Source organism: Rhincodon typus, chromosome 33, assembly GCF_021869965.1.
Source record: "Rhincodon typus isolate 14 chromosome 33, sRhiTyp1.1, whole genome shotgun sequence".
Classification (NCBI taxonomy): domain Eukaryota; kingdom Metazoa; phylum Chordata; class Chondrichthyes; order Orectolobiformes; family Rhincodontidae; genus Rhincodon; species Rhincodon typus.
Genome location: NC_063364.1, coordinates 29,498,575 through 29,521,909, shown reverse-complemented (window position 1 = coordinate 29,521,909; position 23,335 = coordinate 29,498,575). Strand labels below are relative to the sequence as shown.

The following is a 23,335-nucleotide window of genomic DNA, read 5'->3' as shown; positions in this document are numbered from 1 at the left end:
ATAGGTGTTCCTGGCTCATCTGATACTCCCTGGACCTTCTTGGAAGGCTTCCAGGTATTTAATTAAGACTTCATTCAGGCAGTCATTTTCTAATTGAAAAATGTTGAGCCAATCTAGGTGAATCTCTCATAACCAACTTTGCCCCAAGAAGCTTGGGCCCGAGCCTTTTACTGTAATCAGTGGCAACTGAACCAGCTGCTTTTCATAACAGACCGGAACCGAAGTTATACCCTTAATCTGCAAAGGTTACCCTGTATAGATTCTCAACCTATCCAAGGTCTTGTGCAAATTTAAGGGCTGGAGTCCAGAGCAAATTTTGTTAAAAACTTGTTCTGGGATCACTGATGTGGCTGTGCTGGTATCAACCTCTATTAAAACTGGATGACCATTTAATCAGCAATTTATTTTGTTTGATTCTGATTTTGATATTACTAAGCAACTTAACTGTTCCAAGCCAGATGTCAATGGCCTTTCTAGGGTATGAACTCTCCTGTCTACCACCATATGAGTTATCGTACTCAATTTAGATCTAGTAGACGTCTTTAGCTGTGTCAAGTCTGCATACAGGCAGCAACTATAATGGGTTGCCAACCAGGATCCTGAAAAAAAATTTTTACTGTTTGACTGAAGCTTGGCTTTGTTTTGGTGTTTTGCTGTGGGCCCTCTGATCAGGATATGACCGGAGTGAGACTATGCAGTTGCTTGCACAGAAGTGGTGTTCCCCAAGCTCAGTCAGATTGGCAAGGGTATCCACTTCCTTTGGAATACCTTGCAACTCATATGCTCAACTTGCTGCATTTCCCAATGATAAAGCCAACTGAGCTTCTGCTAGTAGTGTCTTGGATCACAGGGTGAATCCAAGCTGTTCTTTTGGATTTGGTTAAATATATTTAAGAGAAAACTCGACAACAGCAATTTGCTTAAATGTGGGTGTTTATTAAGTAATAATGAGTTTTAAAAAATGGAAAAGAAAGGAAAAACAAACAATAAGTGTCATGCCCTTCTGCCTGTCGGGGACTCCTCGACTGACAGCTGCTCTGGAGGCTTAGGTTCATTCCTGGCACTGTTTGCGATCCCGGTCCAAGGTGAAGTCCAGTTCTTGGAACGAAACTGTCTTTGTCTTATACAGTGTAACATACAACTAGCACAGAAAAAGCAGATACGGAAGACAAAACCGCTTGCTAGTGCAGAAAACAAGTTTTTAATTGTGTTGTCTGCGGCACGTACGGGAAAGTTCACAGGACTCATTCAAGGTCATGCAGCTGTCGAATATCATCAACAATTTTAGCCCTTCAGCCCATCCTGTACAATCCACCCCTGACAATATTTGACAGTGCATGTTACAATTGCAAATGCAGACACAAATCAGTGACAGCCATGGAAGAATGTATAGTAAGATTATGTAACCTACATCAGAAAATTAAAATTACAATGAAAATAACTGTCATAAATACGAATAATATAACAACAGGGTGTATCATCAAATTAATGACCACAGTGGCCTTTTTGGTGAGATTAGGTATAGCAGTTGCCAACTGATGAATCATCCACAGCAGCCTCCATTTGTAATAAATTTGCATGTTTCTGTGAAGAAATCATATCTTATCAGTTTACAATCTTTGACAACTCACTCTCTTTTCATTAATTTCCCTCCACCTATACACTCTGGTGCTTCCTGGCCCATTATCAATATCCAATAGGTATCACCTTGTCCGTGGGCAAATATCTCACCAAGCTTAGGCAGGTGGGTGATGTACCCACATGTTTCCCCCTGTACAAAGGTCGTCTGATGTTGTACATTTATTGGGAGAATGGAACTAGCCACCTTCTCATGATACTCATGGGTGTCCCTCCTCTTAGACACCGATTGTTCAGATTATATAATGCCTGTGGCAGCACTTTGGGCCACCTCTGTAGCATATGATTAGATAAATAATTTAATTTGTTGCTTTAATAGCCCATTCATTTGTTCTACAAGACCAGTTGCTTGAGGGTAGTAAGGAATGTCTAATGTATCCCATTGTCTGCAGCCCGTTGCTGCACCTTTTGACCTGTTAAGTGTGAGCCATGATCTGATTGTATTTCTGATGGTTTACGATAGTAGGATATCAACTGTTCTAGGCCCTTAATAGTGTTACTGTGATTGGCTTTGGTTGCCTGGAATGCTAACATTAACCCAGAGGAAGCATCTACAATGGTTAATAGATATTGATAGTGTTGTTATAACAGTAAGGGGCCAACAGAAGTCAATATGCCAGATTTGAGCAGGTTTATCTCCTTGCTTGATTTGTGCCATTGCCTTTTCTGGCAGCAATACGTATTTTACCTTTTGACATATTTCACACCTGCCAATGACTTCTTTTACCAGTCGGTGGGTATGTGCAAACCATGATCTCTTGCCCATTGCACAGTGCTGTGATACCCTAAGTGTCCTGATTTTTCATGAGCCCATTTTCCAGTGTGATACTCTTTGGATGCATCTTCAACCTTTCTGGCTTTTACTATTCCACCCATGGTATTGTTGTGATCAGTGGATTGCGAACCATCCCTCATATGGGCATCAACAAGGGACACAGTGATTTTCATGTGCTGTGCCCTTGCCCATATTTGTTTCCATAGTTCTGTTCCCCACAGGGGCTTTCCAGCAATCTTCCAGTCATGTGACTGCCAGGTCAGCATCCATACAGCCATTCTATTGGCCACCGCCCTTGAGTCAGTTTACATGTGCAGACACTGACTCTCTTCTTCCAGCACTAGGACCACAGCTGCCAATTCAGCATATTGGCTTGATCCCCTATCTCCTTCACTATTGATAATCATCTATGTGGAGGGATTAAATGCAGCTGCTCACCACTGCCTTCGGCCATTCTTCCAGGTGGCTGATCCAGCATTGAACCAAGCACAGTGATGAGTATCTTCAGGCAGTTGTTCGAACAGAACGCTCCATTGAATGGGAGATGCAGGTATGGTCTGGTCATGACTTGGAGTTTGTTCACCTGGTGGGTATTCAGCTATTTTTCATGGAGTTTGGCAACCCCTTCTTGGCTCTATCAGCTATATACCATTTCCATTTTACAATGGAACTTTGTTGGGCTTTACCAACCTTGTGGGTCACAACGTCAGGTAACACCCACATCAGAATTGGTAACTCAGGTCTGAGGAGCACTTTGTCCTCACCAGTCTGCCCTTCTGTAGCAGGCCAGAAGTTGCTTTTCAGATGGTGTGTAACGCGTAGCTGCCTCGGTCAGTTTTCTGGACCAGAAGCCCAAAGGTATTGCTTTCCCCTTTTCTCTCTGCCATAAGCTCCATGTTGCTACGTCTTGTACTACTGATACTTGAAATTCAAAGGGTAAGCCAGCTATCCGAGGAACCAGGGAAGTACTATTGCTACGGCCTCTTTAGTGGCCATAAATGCTTTCTGTTGTTCATCACCCCATTTGAACTGAGCTTTCTTTCAAGTAACGGCATATAAAGGTCTTAGTAATGTGGTCAAGTGAGATATATGTCTGCACCAATATCCAAGCAGACCTATAAATTTCTGTTCATTCCTGGCACCGTTCGCGATCCCGGTCCAAGGCGAAGTCCAATTCTTGGAATGAAACTCTCTTATACAGTGTAACAAACAACCAGTGCGGAGAAAGCAAATACAGAAGACAAAACTGCTTGTTAGTACAGAGAACAAGTTTTTAATTGTGCTGTCTGCAGCACATACGGGAATGCTCATAGGACACGTTCAAGATCATGCAGCTGTCGAATATCAACAGTTTTAGCCCATCCTACACACACAGTTCCATAATTAATCTCACATATCAAATGGGCTCTCAGCATCTCATTAAGGGTTAAACCAAAGTTACAGGTTTCTGCTGGTTATCTTAATCTAGTCAAAAATCCCAACATGGATTCCCCTGGTTCTCAAATTGCAGAGTAAAAATGATAGAATCTCAAAATTAGAGGAGGCTTGGAGTTGTAATATGCCTTAACTATGTCTGTCAATTCTTGAAAGGTTTAGTAAATGTGCCTTGGAAAATTAGGCTCCTAATAACAGAAAAAGCTGTGGTTCCACAGGTTGTCAGGAAAATTACTTGTTGTTTTCCATCTCCCACAATGTCGTTTGCCCAGAAAAAATAATGCATTCTTTTAATATATACTGGGCCCAGTCCTTGACGACAGGGTCAAATAAGTCAAGCTTCCTAAATAAAGGCATGATGTAAGAAATGCTTATCCTGTCACCAAGTCACCCTTTATATTGCATATGAACAGTCCTTAACTCTAGTACTGTCTCATTCAGAGTCAGCTGTCAGAATGGCAGTATCTCTGACATTCCCCTTTATATCTGTCAGCCAGGGCTCCCTGATCGGACCAGATTAGCAGCCTCAATCAGAAAACTTGTATTCAATGAGGTTCAGCTGGCTAACCTTTATTCAGTCACTACAAGATCATAAGACATAGGAACAGAAGTCTGATCCACCATTCAATAAGATCATGATTGATGTGAGATTCCTCAATTCCACTTTTCTGACACCTCTCATTCTTATAAATTTCAATGAGCACAAGTTCAACCTACTCAACTTCTTCTCGAAAGAAAATCTCCCCATGCCTGAAACAACTTAGTGAAGCTTTTCTGGACTGCCTCCAATGCCAGTATATTCTTTTCCCAAATATCTTGATCACCTCACTGATTTTTGGGCCCATTACCTAAGGAAGGATGTGCCGGCCTGGGAGGTTAACAGGAATGATCCCAGAGATGAAGTGCTTGACGTATGAGGAGCAGTTGAGGACTGTGGGTCTGTACTCACTGGAGTTTAGAAGGATGAGGTGGGATTTTATTGAAACTTACAGAATCCTGAGAGACTGGATAGAATGGACATGGAGAAAATGATTCCACTAGTAGGAGAGACTAGGGCCCAAGGGCACAGCCTCAGAGTGAAGGGATAACACTTTAGAATTCAGAAAGGAAGGAATTTCTTCAGCTAGAGGGTGGTTAATCTATGGAACTCATTGGCGCAGAGGGATGTGGAGACCAAGTCATTGAGTGTATTAAGAAAGAAATAGATAGATTCTTGATAAATAATGGGATCAACGGTTAGGGGGAGAAAGGAAGAGAAATGGTTGAGAAATGTATCAGCCATGATCAAATGGTGGAGCTGACTTGATGGGCCAAAGGGTCTAATTCTGCTCTTGTATCTTATGGTCTTATGGTTAAAAATCCATCTATTTCAGCCTTGAATATGCATAATGGTAATACTCAGCCCTCTGCAGTAAAGAATTCCACAGAGTCACTACTGTCTGAGAGAAAGAAACCCACTTCATCTCTGTCTTAAATGGGTGAGCTGTTACTCTAAGATGATGCCCTCTGATCCCAGACTTTCCCACAGGGGAAAACAACCTTTCTGAAACTACCCTGTCAAGCCCCTTAAGAAACTTGTATCTGTCAATAAAATCCCTTTTCAACTTATGAACTTCAATGAGCACAAGTCCAACCCATTCAATTTCTCTTTGAAAGAAAATCCCTCTGTGCCTGGAACAACGTGGTGAACCTTTTCTGGACTGTCTCCAATTGCAGTGTATCCTTTAGATAAGGGGCCTAAAACTGTTCACACTTTTCTAGGTTCTGTCTAACTATGTCCTTGTATAGTTTTAGCAAGACTCCCTATTTTTATATTCCATTTCCTTTGAAATAAAAGCCCGAATTCCATTTGCTTCCCATATCATCTGCTGAACTTTTTGTGCTGTCTTTATATGCTTTATGCACAAGGACTTCCAAATCCATCTATGCTGCAATTTTGTCCGTGTTTCTCCATTTAAATAATATTCAGTTCTTCTGTTCTTCCTGCCAAAATGCATAACTTTTAACATAGCTTCACCTTTCGCCACATTATATTCCATCTGCCAAGGTTTTACCCTCTCACTTTGCCCACATCCTAGAGGACATTGCTGCTAGACTGGGTCGGCAGCAATTTATGGGAAAACTAACAAAAGACAAAAGTATGCTGCAGATACATCTGTCTATGACAATTTGAACAGATCTAGCAACGCAAGATTGAGCATTCATGTGGGACATCATCAGCAATAGAATCGTACTTTAGTACAATCTGCAAACTCATGGCCCAGTATATCTCCCAAGCAACCATTACCATCAAGCTAGGGCATCAGACTTGGCTCAAAGGAGAGTGCAGGAGGGCATGCCAGGAGCAGCACCTGGCATATCTGAAAATGCGGTATCAACCTGGTGAAGCTACAAAACAGGACTATTTGCATGCCAAACAGCATAAGCAGCAAGTGATAGACTGAGCTAAGTGATCCCACAACCAATGGATAAGATCTAAGCTCTACAGTTCTGCTACATGTAGTCGTGAATGGTGTTGGTCAAAAATCTCATTGGTGGAGGTGACTTATGCTGATTGTGATACAAGTAGTTCTGTTTGGTTTCTTCACCAGGTTGACACCTCATTTTCATGCATGCCTGGTGCTGCCCCTGGCATGCCCCCTGACTTCATCCTGATTTTATGCACTGATTGCATTAAATTCTGAGGGCATTTTGGTAATTTTATAAAAATACATTAGTCCGGTAATGACAGTAATAGAAGGTAAACAAAGGGAAAGTTAACAAAGACAAATTTGCTGGAAAAGCTCAGCAGGTCTGGCAGCACCTGTGAAGGAAAAAACAGAGTTAACGTTTCGGGTCCGGTGACCCTTCCTCAGAACGAAAGTGATCCGTTTCTCCGTTCTGATGGTCACCAGACCCGAAACGTTAACTTTGTTTTTTCCTTCACAGATGCTGCCAGACCTGCTGTGCTTTTCCAGCAAATTTGTTTTTGTTCCTGATTTACGGTATCCGCAGTTCTTTCGGTTTTTAAAGGGAAAGTTAATATTTCTACTGAACTGAAGTCTAATAATTCCACTCAAAGACCTAAAAGCATTTGCATTTCACTCCAAATCTTGACATGTGACATATTGATAATGATTCTTTGTCACCAAAGATTTTCAGATCATTTTGGTTTCAGCCACTCTCATCTCTACGTAATGCAAATCTGCTGCTATAGAGATGGGGAGGGATAAGGCCAAGAAAGAATTTAAATTCTGATGCAGCTCATGCAAAATGAGATTGACAGTTGAGCAAGATTTGGTATGGGTAGGATTTATCAAACTTTGTGCACAGCAGATCCTACAAAGAGCAATAGGAGTAATAAACAGTGAATCTGTTTCTAGTGATGACTGTTAAAAGAAGCGTCTTGACCAAGAACTTGAGATAACTCCCTGTTCTTCAAATAGTTATATTGAATCTTTAATATTTACACTCACCACTGGGACTGTGAGATCATTCAACATCTCATCTAAATAACATCATGACCGGCACTCCCTCCGCACTGAGATTGAGCATTAGCTTAAATGATGAGCTCAAATTCCTTATATGAATGAATGTTAAATTACTTCCTTTACCACATCATATACTCAGCAGGTGCAACCAACAGAAAACAGCAGGCCATGTCTGTAATAATAAATTACAAAAAAAAATCCTAACAGCGGGACATAATTAAAAGCCAGTATTTGTTTTCTGGAGAATGCAATGGCTAAATTAACCATGTAGTGTGGTACTGACCAAACTGTGCCAGAGTCTGCATTTGATTTAACTAATCATAGCTGTACCAGTGATTATGGATGCACCAGCCTTCTGTTGGGGGTGAAGAAAATGGCTACGACACCTCGTTGTCCATTGATCCTTGTTGAAAGTAAAGCCAGTGTTAGGTTGTATGCAAATACCCTATGTCAAGTAGCCTAACACATGGACATTTGTGCATGATATCAGAGAGATTCCAATTTCTATATGTATATATGTAGCCAGGAATGTCCCTTAAGAGTGAAGAAAAAGAAACAGGGGAATTGAGAAATTTAACATGAAGATACAGAAATGATGTTAGTAATAGCAAACAAATTGCTGCTGTGTGTGGCTGACATGATGGTGTTAATCTTCCAATTTCCATTTTGAAGGATTTTAAAGTTCACTTTCTTATGTATAATCTCTGTTGATGCTTCATGTGTTGCATAGGAACCCGCTGAGCTGAAGTTATCAGGGGAGTTGCCTGGAATTTTGGCAGAGCATGCACAACCAGCTAATAAGAAAATATTCCCAACATGGGAAAAGTTCTTAGAGATGTTCCTCTGTCAAGGTATGAAATTTTTTCTTCTGTCTGCACATTGACTTATTGCGATGTTATTCTGTTACGATCATAACTTCTTCAAAGATTATTAGCATCTGGAGATCTACAAAGAATCTGTCCGAATATTATGAGTCAAATAGTTCCTTCTCAACCTAAAATTACTATTATGGAGAGCTACTATAATGTTTTACAAAAGAAATAACTTTCATTCATAAAGTAACTTTCACAGATAGAGTATGTACTATGTAACCTTACAGCCATTGAACTACCTTTGAAATGTAGTCACCGTTGTAATTTAGAAATTGCAGTCATCAATTGTGCACAGCAAGCTCCCACAATCAGTTCAAAGTGAAATATGAGGAATGCTGGAAATCTGACAGCACACCTTCTCAAGGACAATGAATTCCGGCTTTGCCAGTGTTTCCTGTGAATGAATTTTTTAAAAAACCAGCCCAACCATGGTAGTGGTCTATTTGTTGATGCCAATTCCTCCCCATTCCCCTTGCTCAGTAGATATCATTCTTGCTGAGGTGTGCTTCCATGGGTATCAGGTGGTCTCCTGCAACTCATCAGGCGAACTTTGAGGCTATCCCTGCCTAGGGACATCACAGTTGAATCCAGACCTGCCCTGACAACCCTTCCCAGGCTGAGAACAATTACCTCAACTCCGACGGTTGACCAGTTTCAGCTGTACACTAGATAAACCCCAATCTACCTTGAGAAACTAATGCATTTCAGTCTGATTTGTCCCTCTTTGCTGTAGTATTTGAATGTTATAAGAACAGTTACTTTTTTTTACTGTTCATAAAATATTGTTTTATCAAGCAATCAATTTCTCGAAATTAGTTCACCACAGAGATGTAAAACTCCCATTAGAGGAAAAGTGGAACAAAGCAGTTGCATTCAGCTTATCCTTTTGTATTGATCATACATAATCTATACATCTGTGGATTCCACTCAATGCATTAAGGCCCAAATGCAATTTCTTAATGATATTAATGAAGAACACAACTTCTGTATCAAAAAAGTCATTTCTAGCCATTAATTTCCTGAGTAATAGTTTTATAAGAACACTCCCTAATCCTTAGAGGTGATCAAGCAAAGTTCAAGAATATTCACCACTGTCACTCCTGTACTGTTCATTCCTAGGATAGCTGTGTTCCCTACGTTACATCCTGCCAGCCTGCAGCACCATAGGAAAGTTCAAGTCTCATAGATAAGCTCAGTCCCCTCCTATTCGGAGAACTTGTAAACTCACTTGCAGACATGTAATCAGTTTTCTTTCTACAATCTTTCTACAAGACTCCCTTTTACAATCCACCACTACAGGAGAAAGGTTTCTCCTCACCTCAGGAGGAGAAGGGATAAGTAAGAAATGCATTTATATTACCCAGTGTGTTTACATGTCCAGATGAACTGTGAAACTTCACGTGAGCATTCACACACTAACCTATGGCCTCCATCCTTCCTTCTTGCAGTTTTGAGGACTGAGGCCAGAAGGGGTGGATTGTCTTCTGAATAACCCACAAATTTGGGCCAAAAGCTACAAAATTTGTGGTCCTTATACTATGGGGTAACATTGGTGGCAAGAGTAACACACAGGTGCTGTTGATGGCACAGTGCCAAAGAAAAGGCTACATAAATAAACCATTTAAACCCGTCAATTACATTACAGCCTTGTAATCACTCCCAGGTATCCACTATTCTATACACAGGCCATCTGGAGTCCCTTGATTCAATTACAGCCTTTATCTCACTGCCAGGTATCCATTATTCTCTGTTTAAATGACAGAAAGAAACTTGACGGCACCATTTTAGCAAAATAAAACAGTGCCATGTCCAATTTTGAAAAATTGGAGGAAGAGATCCGGAGAGAGAACATAAAAATTCAAATCTAAAGTGTTTGCTCATCATTATTGGAAATGTTTTCTGTATGTTGCATTGTGTTCTCGCAGCTCCAATATTTTTCATGTTTAGAAACTCTTTAATTCAGCTTGGAGCAAGTATACCGGAACGTGAATTGTGGATGTGTTTGCTTGGCTGCTTTTCATTTTGTTTGTAAATGATAACACGCAGAGATGAAAACCACATTAAAAACTGGTAATCTATTCTCCAGTGCAGATTTGCTGCATCTTTTTCATGATGGATATTGAATTTCATCAGAATTTGATCTCAGTTAGCAACTCAATTCTAATGCCATGCAATTTCTATTCGGAATAATGCTCCTGAGAGCCTGTTAACAACTATTAAAATGGCAATATTACAGCTTAAAATTTAAGAAAATACGTTATTTTAATAACAGTAATATTTAAATGTTTTCTCTAGTGTTATATAAAGTTAAGTACACAATATCATTCAGACTCGGTTAGTAATCAAGTAAAATTTTCCTCTTGTGATCTTCATAAAATGTGTTTTATCATTTGGTTTAGAAATGACATGCAGTATAAAATTGGGTGTTCAGTATGTCGCTGAACTATTCCGACCTGGTGGTCACTGGGTTGATCCTTAGTGTGTGCTCTCTTAGCTTATACACCATGGGTCATTTGGGATCATTGCCTACTCTCGGTGAAAATAAATCGGTCAGAGAAGCCAATTCTGATCACTGTGACAACCCAGTTTGGAAAATGTGCAAGTGCCACATGGGAACAGGATTAGATTTTGCTACAGTAACTTCCATGGTTTAAAAAAGCACACCCTGTTAAAACTAATGCGTTAGTAATGACTTTCTAGGTGAGAACAGCTTCCGAACTCTCAAACTCTACCATCTAGAAGGACAAAGGCAGCAGATACAATTAAACAGCACCACCTGCAAGTTCCCTTCCAAGCCACTCACCGTGCAGACTTGGAAATATATCGCTGTTCCTTCGATATTGCTGGGTCAAATCCTAGAATTTCCTCCCTAACGACACTGTGGGTCTACCTACATGACATGGACTGCAGCATTTCAAGAAGGTAGTTCACCACCACTCAAGGGCAACTAGGAATGGGCAACAACTGCTGGCCCAGCAAGCGAAGCCCATATCCATGAATGAATTAAAAAGAAGGATCCCAGTACCCATGGAAGCATAGCTCAGAATAAGTGCTTGGAATCAAGAAGGGGGCAGAAATAGCATTTGCAAAAGCAAGCAGTATTTAAAAACTGTTGTCATATGTTGTCATAATAATAATCATTTTTAATTTCACAGTTGACAAGTAGCATGGATGATGCAAGGACACTGAACGAATTTAATAAACACCCAGTTGTAGTCAAGGTTAGATGACAGGGATGGTATTCTGGCATGCTGAGATCTAATGCACTTCATCTAAACCAAACTTCTGACCTAATCTGCACTAGGCCTACAACATGGTGAAGCCTCCTTCATTTCTCAAGCAGAATGGTGCTAATATAAATAATTCTGAACTTTTGCAAAAATAGACATAACACACACATTACCACCTTTAGCAGGCAACTTTATAATCATAAAGTCTTATTTCAGTGGAATCCTCTTTATTTGAGAAGGAATGAATATGGTAACTACTTATCAATCTTGAAATATCTGTTTGACTTAATATCTGTTGAGAGTATATTCTGAATTGTCAGGTTTTCAAGTAATTCCCCCTCCATCAGGTACTGACTGATTTCCACCTCTTCTCCTAGGTGGTGTGGTGGAAGCGTACCCTCCCTCAGACAGTGTGACCAATCTTACCATCGACATGCTCATAGAACCAACAGGAGAGGTATCGATGGTTTCTTGTGGGGATCAGATCCATTCCAAAAGCCCACTGGAATGTTGGGGCACCACCGTGCCACAATGCTCTGTGGATCCAGGCAACCTACACTCAGTGTGTGTAAAGATCGCTGAGGCCTGTAAATGCAGAGGAATCATAGGCTTCTTCTCAATTGACCTGGCGACCTTCATACATCCACTTACAATGGAGCAGCAGGTGAGATGGACACAAATTGAAGTTCATTTATCAGACCGACTAATAAAGATCCAGATCCCTTGGTGACTATGAAAAAAAGGAGATTATAAAAAATAATGTGAAGCGTTGCAAACATATCAGCTGTAAAATTCACCAAATAAGCTAATCCATCTTCTCAGGTCAGTGAACTGATTGCAAATTCAAAGGGCTGGCTTTTGTCGTGTGGGATGTACATTAATATCATAAGTATTATTTTAATTAATTAAATTGTGTTTTATTAGTGCTGTTTTACATTTATATTTGACTGTGATAAGTTAGCTCAATACTCATTTAAAGATTCATTCTAACAGGTCTATAATAATTATAGTGGCTCTTGATCCAGAAGAATAGTTTAACTGAGTGGAAAATAGCTTACTTTGCCCCTAAAATACTATTCTCTTGAATTAGAGAGTAATAGATAAGTGAGATTGATCACAAAGTTATTCCCAGATCTGGTGCTGTTTTAGGCTCAACTGAAATGTAGAGCTGTTACATTTAGTTTGTGGTACAAAGAGAAAAGTCAAAGTATTTGGTTGATACCATAAACCATAAGAAGGAAGCTTGTTTACAGCTGGTACCTGAACTTGAGTATTCAAGATTTCACATCATTCTCTGCTCTGTTGTTACTTGTTTTTACAACGTTTTAACTCTGTGTGGGGATGGTGTTAACTGTTTTGTTTTAGATACTGTCAGTTATGACTGCACAATTAATGATTGTCATTTCACTTGTTGAGAAATGAGGGTGGATCTTAATCAGCTTTAAATAGGTTAATGCCTTTGTAACAGTAAAACACGGTGGCTAGAAATATTTAGATATGAATTTCACTGATACAAAGTTCTGCTACATAGTATGAAATTGTTTGCAGAGCTCTTGCAGTGGTGGGTGTGGGGACCACACACAGAAGCACTAACCACACTGATCAGAAGATCAATTTGTGGTGTTGAATGAGGTACTGGCTGAGGCAGCAAATTATAAGTTAGAATTGGCTCCATCAATCATGATTCCTTCTGTATTTCTTATTTTCATCACACTGTGTGTGGGGTCCCATGTGTGTGCTGTGCCCTCAACTTTTTACAATTTATATTAATAATTTGGATGAGGAGGTCGAAGGCATGGTGGCCAAATTTGCAGATGACACAAAGATAGGTAGGAAAGTGTAATGTGAAGATGACATAACAAGGATGCAGACCGATTATAAGTAGAAGGAGACAAAAAGTTGAAACTTTTTATTTTGCAATCATCAGAATTAGGACTCAAGAAACAGACTTGATAAAAGAGACATCATTTTATATAACATGAGAAAACAGTGTTGATTGTTTGGACCATCATTGACGCGGTGATGCAGCAACAACAGTTACATGTCAATCTTGCAATCTTCCGTGCTCACAAGTCTCAGAAAATTATATCCACCATTATATGTGATTCTGCTATTGAAATTCATTTATTAAAACTATGTGCTACTAGTTGCACCAGAACCCAATTTAATATCATCAGTAGGGCTTGCAGTATGACGCATTTGTATGTACTAGAAGTTGCATATATAAATACATGTGACTCAGTTTGATAGGTAAAAGGAATTAGTACGCAGTTTCGACCTTTTTCAATTAAAAAAATCATGGAGACAGTCAATCGCTGCTGCATCCCCATGGCAATACCCTGAGTCTTCCGGGCTGGTCTGAGAATTTACCTTGGCGGGTAACTGCCCTCGCTAAATCTCTGACCAGTGATGGCCCAACCACGCAGCACTCTCTTCTCATGCTGAATAAAAGGATGTCCCCTTGTTCAAATATGTTTCTTGTGTGCTACCATCACCTTCGCAGGGTAACTAGAGATGGGAAATAAATGCTGGCCCAGCCAGTGACACCCACATCCCATTGAATGAATAAGTGCACGACAATGAATGAGTGCATGGCAAAAAAAAACTTCAACTTCTGGTCTCTTTTTATCAACATTGATTGTTTTGTACTACCAAGAAATTATTATACATAGGCTTAGTGAGTGGACAAAAATCTGGGAGATGGGAATATAATGTGGGAAAACGTGAAGTTGTTTATTCTGGCAGGAATAATTTTTCAAAAAACAAAGTATTATTTGAATGGAGAATGAGTGCATAATTCCAAGATGTGGAGGTGTTCTGGTGCATGAGTCACAAAAAAATTAGTTTGCAGTACAGCAAGTGATTAAGAAGGATAATGGAATACTAACTTTTATTGCAAGAGAAATTGAGAGGAATTGAATTTTTGATTTCCGTAATTCATGAAGGATATAAATGTGTTGGAAGCAGTTTAGTGGAGGTTGATACTTGGAAAAAGCAGGTTGTCTTATGAGGAAAGATTGTTTTCACTGGAGTTTAGAAGAGCAAGAGATGATTTGATTGAGATCGATAAGATCCTGAATGATCTTGGTTTTGTCTTGTTGGAAAGTCCAGAACTAGGGGACACTGTTTTAAAATAAAGAGTTACCCTTTTAGGATAGAGATGGGGGGATTTTTCTTTGTTCAGAGGGCTGTGCCACTTTGAAACCCTCTGCCTCAAAAGGAGGTGGGACCACCTAACAGTTTTAAAGTGGAGGTAGATTTTTGTTAGGCAAGGGAATCAAAGTTTGTTCCTGTGAAACATATCAGGATGTTTTATCTTATTAAAGGTGCTCTGTAAATGCAAGTTATGGTATAAAGGAAGCAATTAATGATTGTAATGACAGGTTGGAATGGGTATAATTTCATCTTCAATACTTGGCAGTAATCTAGTGAGGTGAATCACTCAAGTGCCTGTTGCCAATCAGTTGAATGAAAATGCTGGGTGATCCACTCCACCATTATCACCTGGACAGCAGTGGTGAAAATTATCCCAAGGGATTGGAACATAATTCAGTCTGCCACGTTGTTGCCTTGTGTCGTTTGACACCAACCAGTGTGCACCATCGCCTAATAAGTCACTAACAGCTATTTGTAAGTCTATTTGAATATGAGAGGCCAAGTTTATGACAAGCAACCCATTAAAGTTTAGTGTAATTAAATAACTGGGCTTCAGAAGTAGTCACTAATAAATCCAACAGGGTAGTCAGGAGAAACTTCTTTACCCAGAGATTGGTTAGAATGTGGAACTTAAACACCACAGGGAACAGGCAAGGCAAATAGGGATAGATTGAAGTGGAAACAAAAGCAGAAGATGCTGCTGGAGAAACTCGGGAGGTCTGGCAGTATCTTGGAGAACAAAACACAGCTAACGTTTCAAGTCTGGTGACCTTTTGTTAGAATGTTTTGACAAAGTGTCACTGGATTCACAATGTTTACTCGCTCTCTTGACAGATACAACCAGACCTGCTGAGTTTCTGCAGCACTTTCTGTTTTTGTTTCAGATTTTAGCTTCCACAGTTCTTTGATTTTGTTTTAGATTGAAACAGAAGCTAGTTAAACATGGGAAGCAGAAAAAACTAATAAGGTACATTGGGGTTAGATAAAGAAGGAATGGCAAGAGGCTTTTGTGGAGGATAAACAGCATTAATCTTTTGGGCCAAATGGCCTGTTTCTGTACTGCCAACACCTTGTAACATCCCTAACCTCCCTTCTACAACTTTTACCCCTTTTGATGTCAAGTCTACCATTGCCAGATTACTACTACCTCACTTATTTCATATTCTTTCCAATTCATTTAATTCTTAATGTCGTCCTGCACCGTGAGCCTTGACACTTCATCCAGATTTCTTGGTTGAAGATAAAACTATAATTTAAAATCCCACATTATTAAATGTATGTAACACAAATATGCAGGGAATTTTAAAAAGCATGCATTTTAAACATTTGAATCATAATTAGAAGCTGCTTCAGCCAACTGTGATACCTGCTGATAAATGGTGCCTGCCTCACTACAGAGTCTGAATGTATAGCTTCTGTGTCAGAATAGGGATGCAAACCAAGATTTGGTGATGACCAAGTGCTTTAACTTGGGTCCCCTTCTCTGTAACAGAAGCTAACCCCTCAGCAAGCACTACGTTTAACTGCAAGGAGCACTGAATGAAATTTGAAATGACTTTAGTATTTGCTCAACTTTAGATTGCTGTCATTTCTTTTGTCAGACAGCCTTTTGGGCTATTGAATTGTTTTATTTTTTGTTATTCCTGAATGGGAGAATATGGAGGTAACTGATCCTGCTCTGTAGCATGAGGAAAAGTGAGGCCCAGCAAGATTCCTCTGATTCCTAATACCCGATGAACTATTTGATCCTTGGTATTGCATCAGTAACTCTGTTTGAGCTCATTAACAATTGTTGTTATGTATATAGCACACTGTTGGGTCTCTACATACCACATTCACCACACAGTGCTGCAGTACATAACTACAGAGATCTCATACAGCTTAATAATGTAATTAAATATAATTATACCGTAACTAGAATATGATAATTGAAAATGTAACTCATTTACCATATTCTTTTCATAAACTAGGGTTTTAATGATTCTGAGATGATATAACCTAAATGCATTCATGCAAAAGTAGTCGTGGAATATAGTTCCTGCAAGATGAAGCTTTTTTATGTTCTGCATATTGACCAGTAGGTGGCAGTCTACATGGGCCTGTTCATTGAACACTATCTGTGGCACTGGTCTGGAAAATTAGACATTTTCACACTTATACACAAATCTTTAAAAAAAAAATCCCTTTCCCTATTTTTCAGATATGATCTACTAACACTTGTGAGTTTCTTTGCCTTCAGGCCAAGCAAAAATAAATAATAATGTAAAGCAAACATACTGGGCAACTAACAACCTCCCCAACCACCCACCCCATCTCAAATTCCTGTTGCAGCTTTTAATGTTTGTTTTTATTGATACCACAATAGCCTTCATGCCTCTCTTCTTACACCATCCCACCCCATTCAAACTCCTCCGTGTGCACTACCTCCTCCCACATGATCACTGTGTCAAAGTTAGCATTTATTGATTCATTACTAATCCTACTGGTTTTTCCTAAGGATCACAAAACTATGGAGCTCCTCAACTCCCTCAAGTCTTTCTTTCATTATCTTCAGAGTTTCAAAATCAAAACATGGCATCACCCGATCACTAATTCCACGTTTATCTTAACACTACTCCTTTAATTCTGGCCTCTTGAGAATCTCCAACTTGAATCACTCCAGCAGTGGCAGCCATGCCTTTAACTGTCAAGGTTCTATTTCATCATCAAGATGAACATGTCTTCAGTCTACCTTGAATTACCCCTGTGAATCTCTCATCCCCTCTATCTGTCTCTCCACTCCTTTAAGACACTCCGTAAAACCTAACTCTTTGACCAACCTTTTAGTCATCTGCTGTAATGTCTCCCTCTGTGGCTCAGTGTCAGATTAGCTTTCTAATCCTGTTGTGAAACACCTTCAAGCATTGTATTATATTAATCTCCCTACATAAATGCAAGTTGTTGTTATATGTGTGACTAAGGGTCCAACATTGTAAGGAAATGCTTGGAGATCTTTTTCTGGTTGTTACTTTCTGTGAAATTGTAAGAATTTTATGTTTTACTACTCACCGCAATTGTCAGCAACAACCAAACAGATGGTAACGAAAAGAAACACATCTTCCCAGGCCTTTAATTTACTTCAATCTCAATGGCATCCAGCACTCAAAGTTTTGACACCTCATTCTGATTTCTCACATTTAAAAAAAACTCCAAGTGAGAGGGGAGAAGCCGAAACCTTTGAATCCAGCAATAAGTGCTTTCACCCACAATATTTTGTAGCAGAGAAATTACAGCGTAACTATCATCGAAGCAAAATTTAATGCACTTGGCTAAATTTCTTTCTAAGCAGAACAGGTTAACAATTACATTCAAACAACAAAGAAATTTGGTGTGAAGTGATGTAGCAACCTACGCATCACCTCCTCATCATCTCTGAGCAATAATTCTGTTTTGTCAGTATTATCCATGTCTTAAAGTGTAAATTTGAATAAAGTTTTCATTATCATTCTGCATAACTGCTTACCAACCCTTGGAGTAGGTCCATGCTGCAGACCACAGTCTCTGCTGAATTAACTGGAAAAATCCACTGGCTGTCCTTGCTTCATGTCTGGGTCAAATGTTGTTAAATTACTTTTCAAATATTGTCCCAAGTCTAGTCAAAGAACCTGCTTCCCCTATTTAACCCTTGGTTGGTTATAATCTTTAATCCAGGCCCCACAAGGAAATTCATGGCCTCCTTTCCCTGAAACTCCTCCTGCAAGGTACTCCAGGAATTCCTTTCTCCACATGTACCTTGACTATCCAATTATTCAGAGACCTGCAGTCGCACCTCACCTGTCTTAGGCAGACTGGTAACATATTCTTAAACCCCAGAAGTTAATACAGCCCCAGTCTCCAATGTTCTGCACAGAAGCATTTTGTACTGACCTCCTTTCCCCTGCTGCAACAGAGTTAAAACTGAATTTGTAAATCATATAAAACATATCAGAAGCAGAAACACTAAGCGTGGCAAAGAATTCAATCAAAATTAGTGCTGGCAGTCACCACAATGAAGGCAGAAGACTGGCATGTGCCATGGTTCAAATATCATGAGATATAAGTGAGAAAGAAAGAATGTTGTTTGAGCAAATAAAATTATATTGTGCTGTAATAGGCTCAGTTCGTGTGAGATACTTTGTGGGAAATTTCAATCTGCTTTTAACCCAAACCAAACTTAATTGAGAAATAATTATTGCAACTGAAAGATAAATGATGCAGAATTGCATCCTTCCCCATCCTTTACTTTGGTGTATGTACAATTCACTCAAAAAATACTTCACAAAGCAGAAATGCAGCAGTTCAAAGCGAGGTCATTTTATTTTCTCCTGTGTTGAAATTCTGAAAAATTTCCCTGTTAAAGAATCACTAAGATTTTTCTGGCATACTTGCAGCTGTCTTTTCTTTAAGTATTCCATGTACGCATATATTTAATGTAGTTTAAGAAAAGCCTCATAGTTGGTTTAAGGCCTGTAGTACAAAACTCAATCAATTCTAGAAAGAGCAGGAGACATCAAGTATTGGTAGTTTTAGACACCGACAACTTGGAGAAGGAAGAACAGGCTGAGAAAAAGAAATAATAAAAAACCAAAGAAATGCAGATGCTGGAAATCAGAAACAAAATCAGAAATTTCTGGCAAAACTCAGCAGGTCTGGCAACATCTATGGAGAGAAAGCATAGTTAACGTTTCAGGGTCCAGTGGATGCAGGCTCTAAAAAGAGTCACTGGACCAAAACGTTACCTCTGCTTTCTCTCCACAGATGCTGCCAGACCTCCTGAGTTTCTCCAGCAATTTCAGATATTGTTTCTGTAAGTAATGAAATCATGGTGAGGATTTCATTTGCAGATGAGCTGAGGCACAGTGGTGTTGGGTCAGAAAGGAAGAGGTTAATGATTGGAAGCTTGACTGAAAAATGAACTTTGGAAGCATTTTAAAGGTGGAGAAAGAGAGGTAGAGAGGTTTGGGTCAAGAGTTCCAGAGAATTGGACTGGGGTGTCTGAAGATTCTGCTGCTAGGAAAGGGAGGGACCATTGAAAACTCATTCTGCAAGGTCAGGGCTGTTTTCAGGAGGCAGCTATGAGGTCTTCATTGTATGGCATTTCACAGAACTGACATTATGTGAAACAGAGGGAACACTGGATGGATGGCTGTTCAGAATACCTTCTGCATTAATGGCTGTTGACACCGTTAAGAAAACCGGAACTGAAGGTGACCACTTCAAGCCTATTTGCCTCAGAATCTGTGAGTGCCATGATTGAACATTACAAAAAACGTAAACCGGAAATAAGGAGCATCTTGGTCTTTGCCATCCTGCAAGCAAAATTCTTCATCATCTAGAACCAGGAACAGTGGAGCTGAAGCATAGCATTGAGTCAATTGCTGTGTTCTCTCCATGCAGCTGGCACTCATGTTTTTATTTAAAGGCCGTCTGCATTCCACAGTAGGGCTAACAGCCACTTATCTGACCTTGTGCTTTCAAAAGTAGTGGTGCTGACCACTGCATCATCATCTTCATTGTATGACCATGGGGAATAGGCTACTGTTCAATAAACAATACTTTTATCCTTTCATGGTGAACTGCTACCTTGTTGGGCACTTATTTCTAAGTTATGTGTAGCACAGGTCGAGCTCTCTAAGCAAGCTTTTTTTAATGTGTTAGTAATCAATTCAAATTGTGGTAAACCTCCCATCTGTAATTCAGTGTAGTCTGTGCCATGAGCAATCATTGATGGATGCCCCAGGGAAACCTGAATAAGTGGGCATTGTGGTTATGTTACTTGACCAATAATCCATAGACCTGGATGAGCCAAAGACACCACACACTTGGTCATAGAGTCATACAGCATGGAAACAGACCCTTTGCTCCAACTCATCCAAGCCAACCACACATCCCAATCTGACCTGGTACCATTTGCCAGCATTTGGCCCGTATCCCTCTAAACCATTCCAAATCATATACCCATCCAGATGCCTTTTAAACGTTGTAATCATACTAGCCTCCATCACTTCCTCTGGCAGCTCATTCCAAACACACACCACTTTCAGCATGAAAAAGTTACCCCTCACGCCCATTTTAAATCTTTCCCGTCTCTCCTCAAAGCTATGCCCTCTAGTTTTAAACTCCTCCACCTTGGGAAAAAGACCTTGGCTATTCACCCTATCCATGCCCTCATAATTTAATAAACCCATATAAGGGTTCGCCTCAGGCTTCAATGGTCCAGGGAAAAAGCCCAAACCTATTCAACTTCTCCGTATATCTCAAATCCTCCAGTCCTAGCAGCATCATTGTAAATCTTTCTGCACACTTTCCAGTTTAATAACATCTTTCCTATAGAAGGGCAACCAGAATTGTACGCAGTATTCCAAAAGTGGCTTCAGTGATGTCCTGTACAGCTGCAAATGATATTCCAACTCCTGTATTCAATATTGTGACCAATGCAGGCAAGTGTGCCAAATGCCTTCTTCACCACCCTATCCACCTGCAACTCCACTTCCAAGGAACTATGCACCTGCAACCTAGGTTTCTTTATTGGCAACACTCCCTGGGGCCCTACCATTTACTGTATAAGTCCTGGCCTGGTTTGCCTTATCAAAGTGCAACACGTCACATTTATCTACATTACATTCCATCTGCCACTCTTCAGCCCATTGGCCCATCTGATCAAGGTCCCTCTGTATTCTTACATAACCTTCTTCACTGTCCACTACAACGTCAATTTTGGTGTAATCTGCAAACTTACTAACCATACGTCCTGTACTCACATCCAAATCATATATGTAGCTATGTATGATGAAAAGCAGTGGACCCAGCACTGATCCATGTAGCACACCACTGGTCACAGGCCTCCAGAATGTAGAACATCTTTCCCCCACCACCTTCTGTCTCCTACCTTGAAGCCGATTTTGTATCCAATTGGATCGTTCCCTCTAGAACCCATGTGATCTAACCTTACTAACCGGTCTACCATGTGGAACCTTGTCGAACGCTTTACTGAAGCTCATATAGACAACATCTACCGCTCTGCCTTCATCAGTCTTCTTTGTTACCTCTTTAAAAAACTCAATCAAGTTAGTGAGACATGATTTACCATGCACAAAGCCATGCTGACTATCCCTAATTAGTCCCTGTCTTTCCAAATGCATGTAAGTCCTGTCCCTCAGAAGCCCCTCCAACAACTTACCCACCACTGAGGTAAGGCTCATTGGTCTATAGTTCCATGGTTTTTCCTTACAACCTTTCTTAATTTAATGGCACCACATTAGCCAACCTCCAGTCTTCCAGCACCTCACCCATGGCTATCAATGATACAAATATCTCAGCTAGGGGTCCAGCAATCTCTTCCCTCGCTTTCCACAAAATTCTGGGAAACACCTGATCAGGTCCTGGGGATTTAACTACCTTTATGTGTTTTAAGACCTCCAGCACCTCCACTTCTATAAAATAGACACTTTTCAAGATACCACTATTTATTTCCCCAAGTTCTCTAGCTTCAATGTCCTTCTCTACAGTAAATACTGACGCAAAATATTTGTTTAGTATCTCATTCATCTCCTGAGGTTCCACACTTTGACAGCTTTGTTGACCTTTAAGAGGCCCTTACTGTCCTTCGTTACTCTTTTGCCCTTAATGTAGTTATAGGATATCTTCGGATTCTGCTTAACTCTATTTGCTAAAGCTATCTCATGTCTCCTGTTTGCCCTCCTGATTTCCCTCTTAAGTATACATCTACTGCCCTTATGCTCTTATTCTACCTTATTCTCCTCTAGAGATTCACTTGATCCCAGCTGTCCAAACCTGATAAATGCTTTCATTCTCTTGACCAGAGCCTCCATATCTTTAGTTATCCAGCATTCTTTACACCTACCAGCCTTGCCTTTCACACTCACAGGAACGTACTGTCTCTGAACCCTTATTATCTCATTCTTAAGGCCTCCCACTTCCCAACTCTCCCTTTACCTGTGAATAGCATCCACAAGCAACTTTTGAAAGTTGCTGTTTAATACCACCAAAATTATTCCAATTTAGAACTTTAACATTTTGATCAGATCTATCTTTCCCCATAACTATTTTAAAACTAATAGAAAATTATGATCATTTGCCGCTTAGTGCTTCCTCATTGACGCCTCAGTCACTTGCCCTGCCTTATTTCCCAACTGAAGGTCAAGTATTGCTCCTTCTCTAGTAGGTACATTCACATACTGAATAAGAAAGCTTTCTTGTACACACTTAACAAATTCCTCTTCATCCAAGCCCTTAGCACTATGACAGTCCCAGTCTATGTTTGGCAAGTTAAAATCTCCTACCATTACAATCCCATTTGTCTTACAGATATCTGCGACCTCCTTATATATTTGCTTCTCAATTTTCCGGTGACTGCTGGGGAGCCGATAATATCATCCCAACAAGGTGATCATCCCTTTCTTATTTTTATGTTCCACCCATAATAACTTCACTGGACCGTCTCCCAGGAATACCCTCCCTAAGTATAGCTGTAACGTTCTCCTTAACCAAAAAGGTTGGAGAGTTTTAATTCAATTAATTAAATGAATTTGGAATTAAAAAGCTAGTAGTGTTAGTGATGAGATAACAAGGTGTAGAGCTGGATGAACACAGCAGGCCAAGCAGCATCAGAGGAGCAGGAAGGCTGACGTTTCAGGCCTAGACCCTTCTTCAGAAATGGGGGAGGGGAAGGGGGTTCTGAAATAAATAGGGAGAGAGGGGGAGGCGGATAGAAGATGGATA

The 23,335-nt window shown here is 40.0% G+C and overlaps 1 protein-coding gene across 1 annotated transcript in view; it reads left to right on the top strand.

Moving 5' to 3' along the window:
* The first annotated feature begins 7,099 nt into the window (after positions 1–7,099).
* The window catches only part of iqch (IQ motif containing H), a 44,279-nt gene continuing 28,043 nt past the window's right edge, over positions 7,100–23,335 (top strand). Inside the window, exons 1-3 of the mRNA XM_048615758.1 lie at positions 7,100–7,126; positions 8,048–8,168; positions 11,797–12,083. Coding sequence (XP_048471715.1) covers positions 7,100–7,126; positions 8,048–8,168; positions 11,797–12,083 — 435 coding nt within the window. The remainder of the gene's footprint in view (positions 7,127–8,047; positions 8,169–11,796; positions 12,084–23,335) is intronic.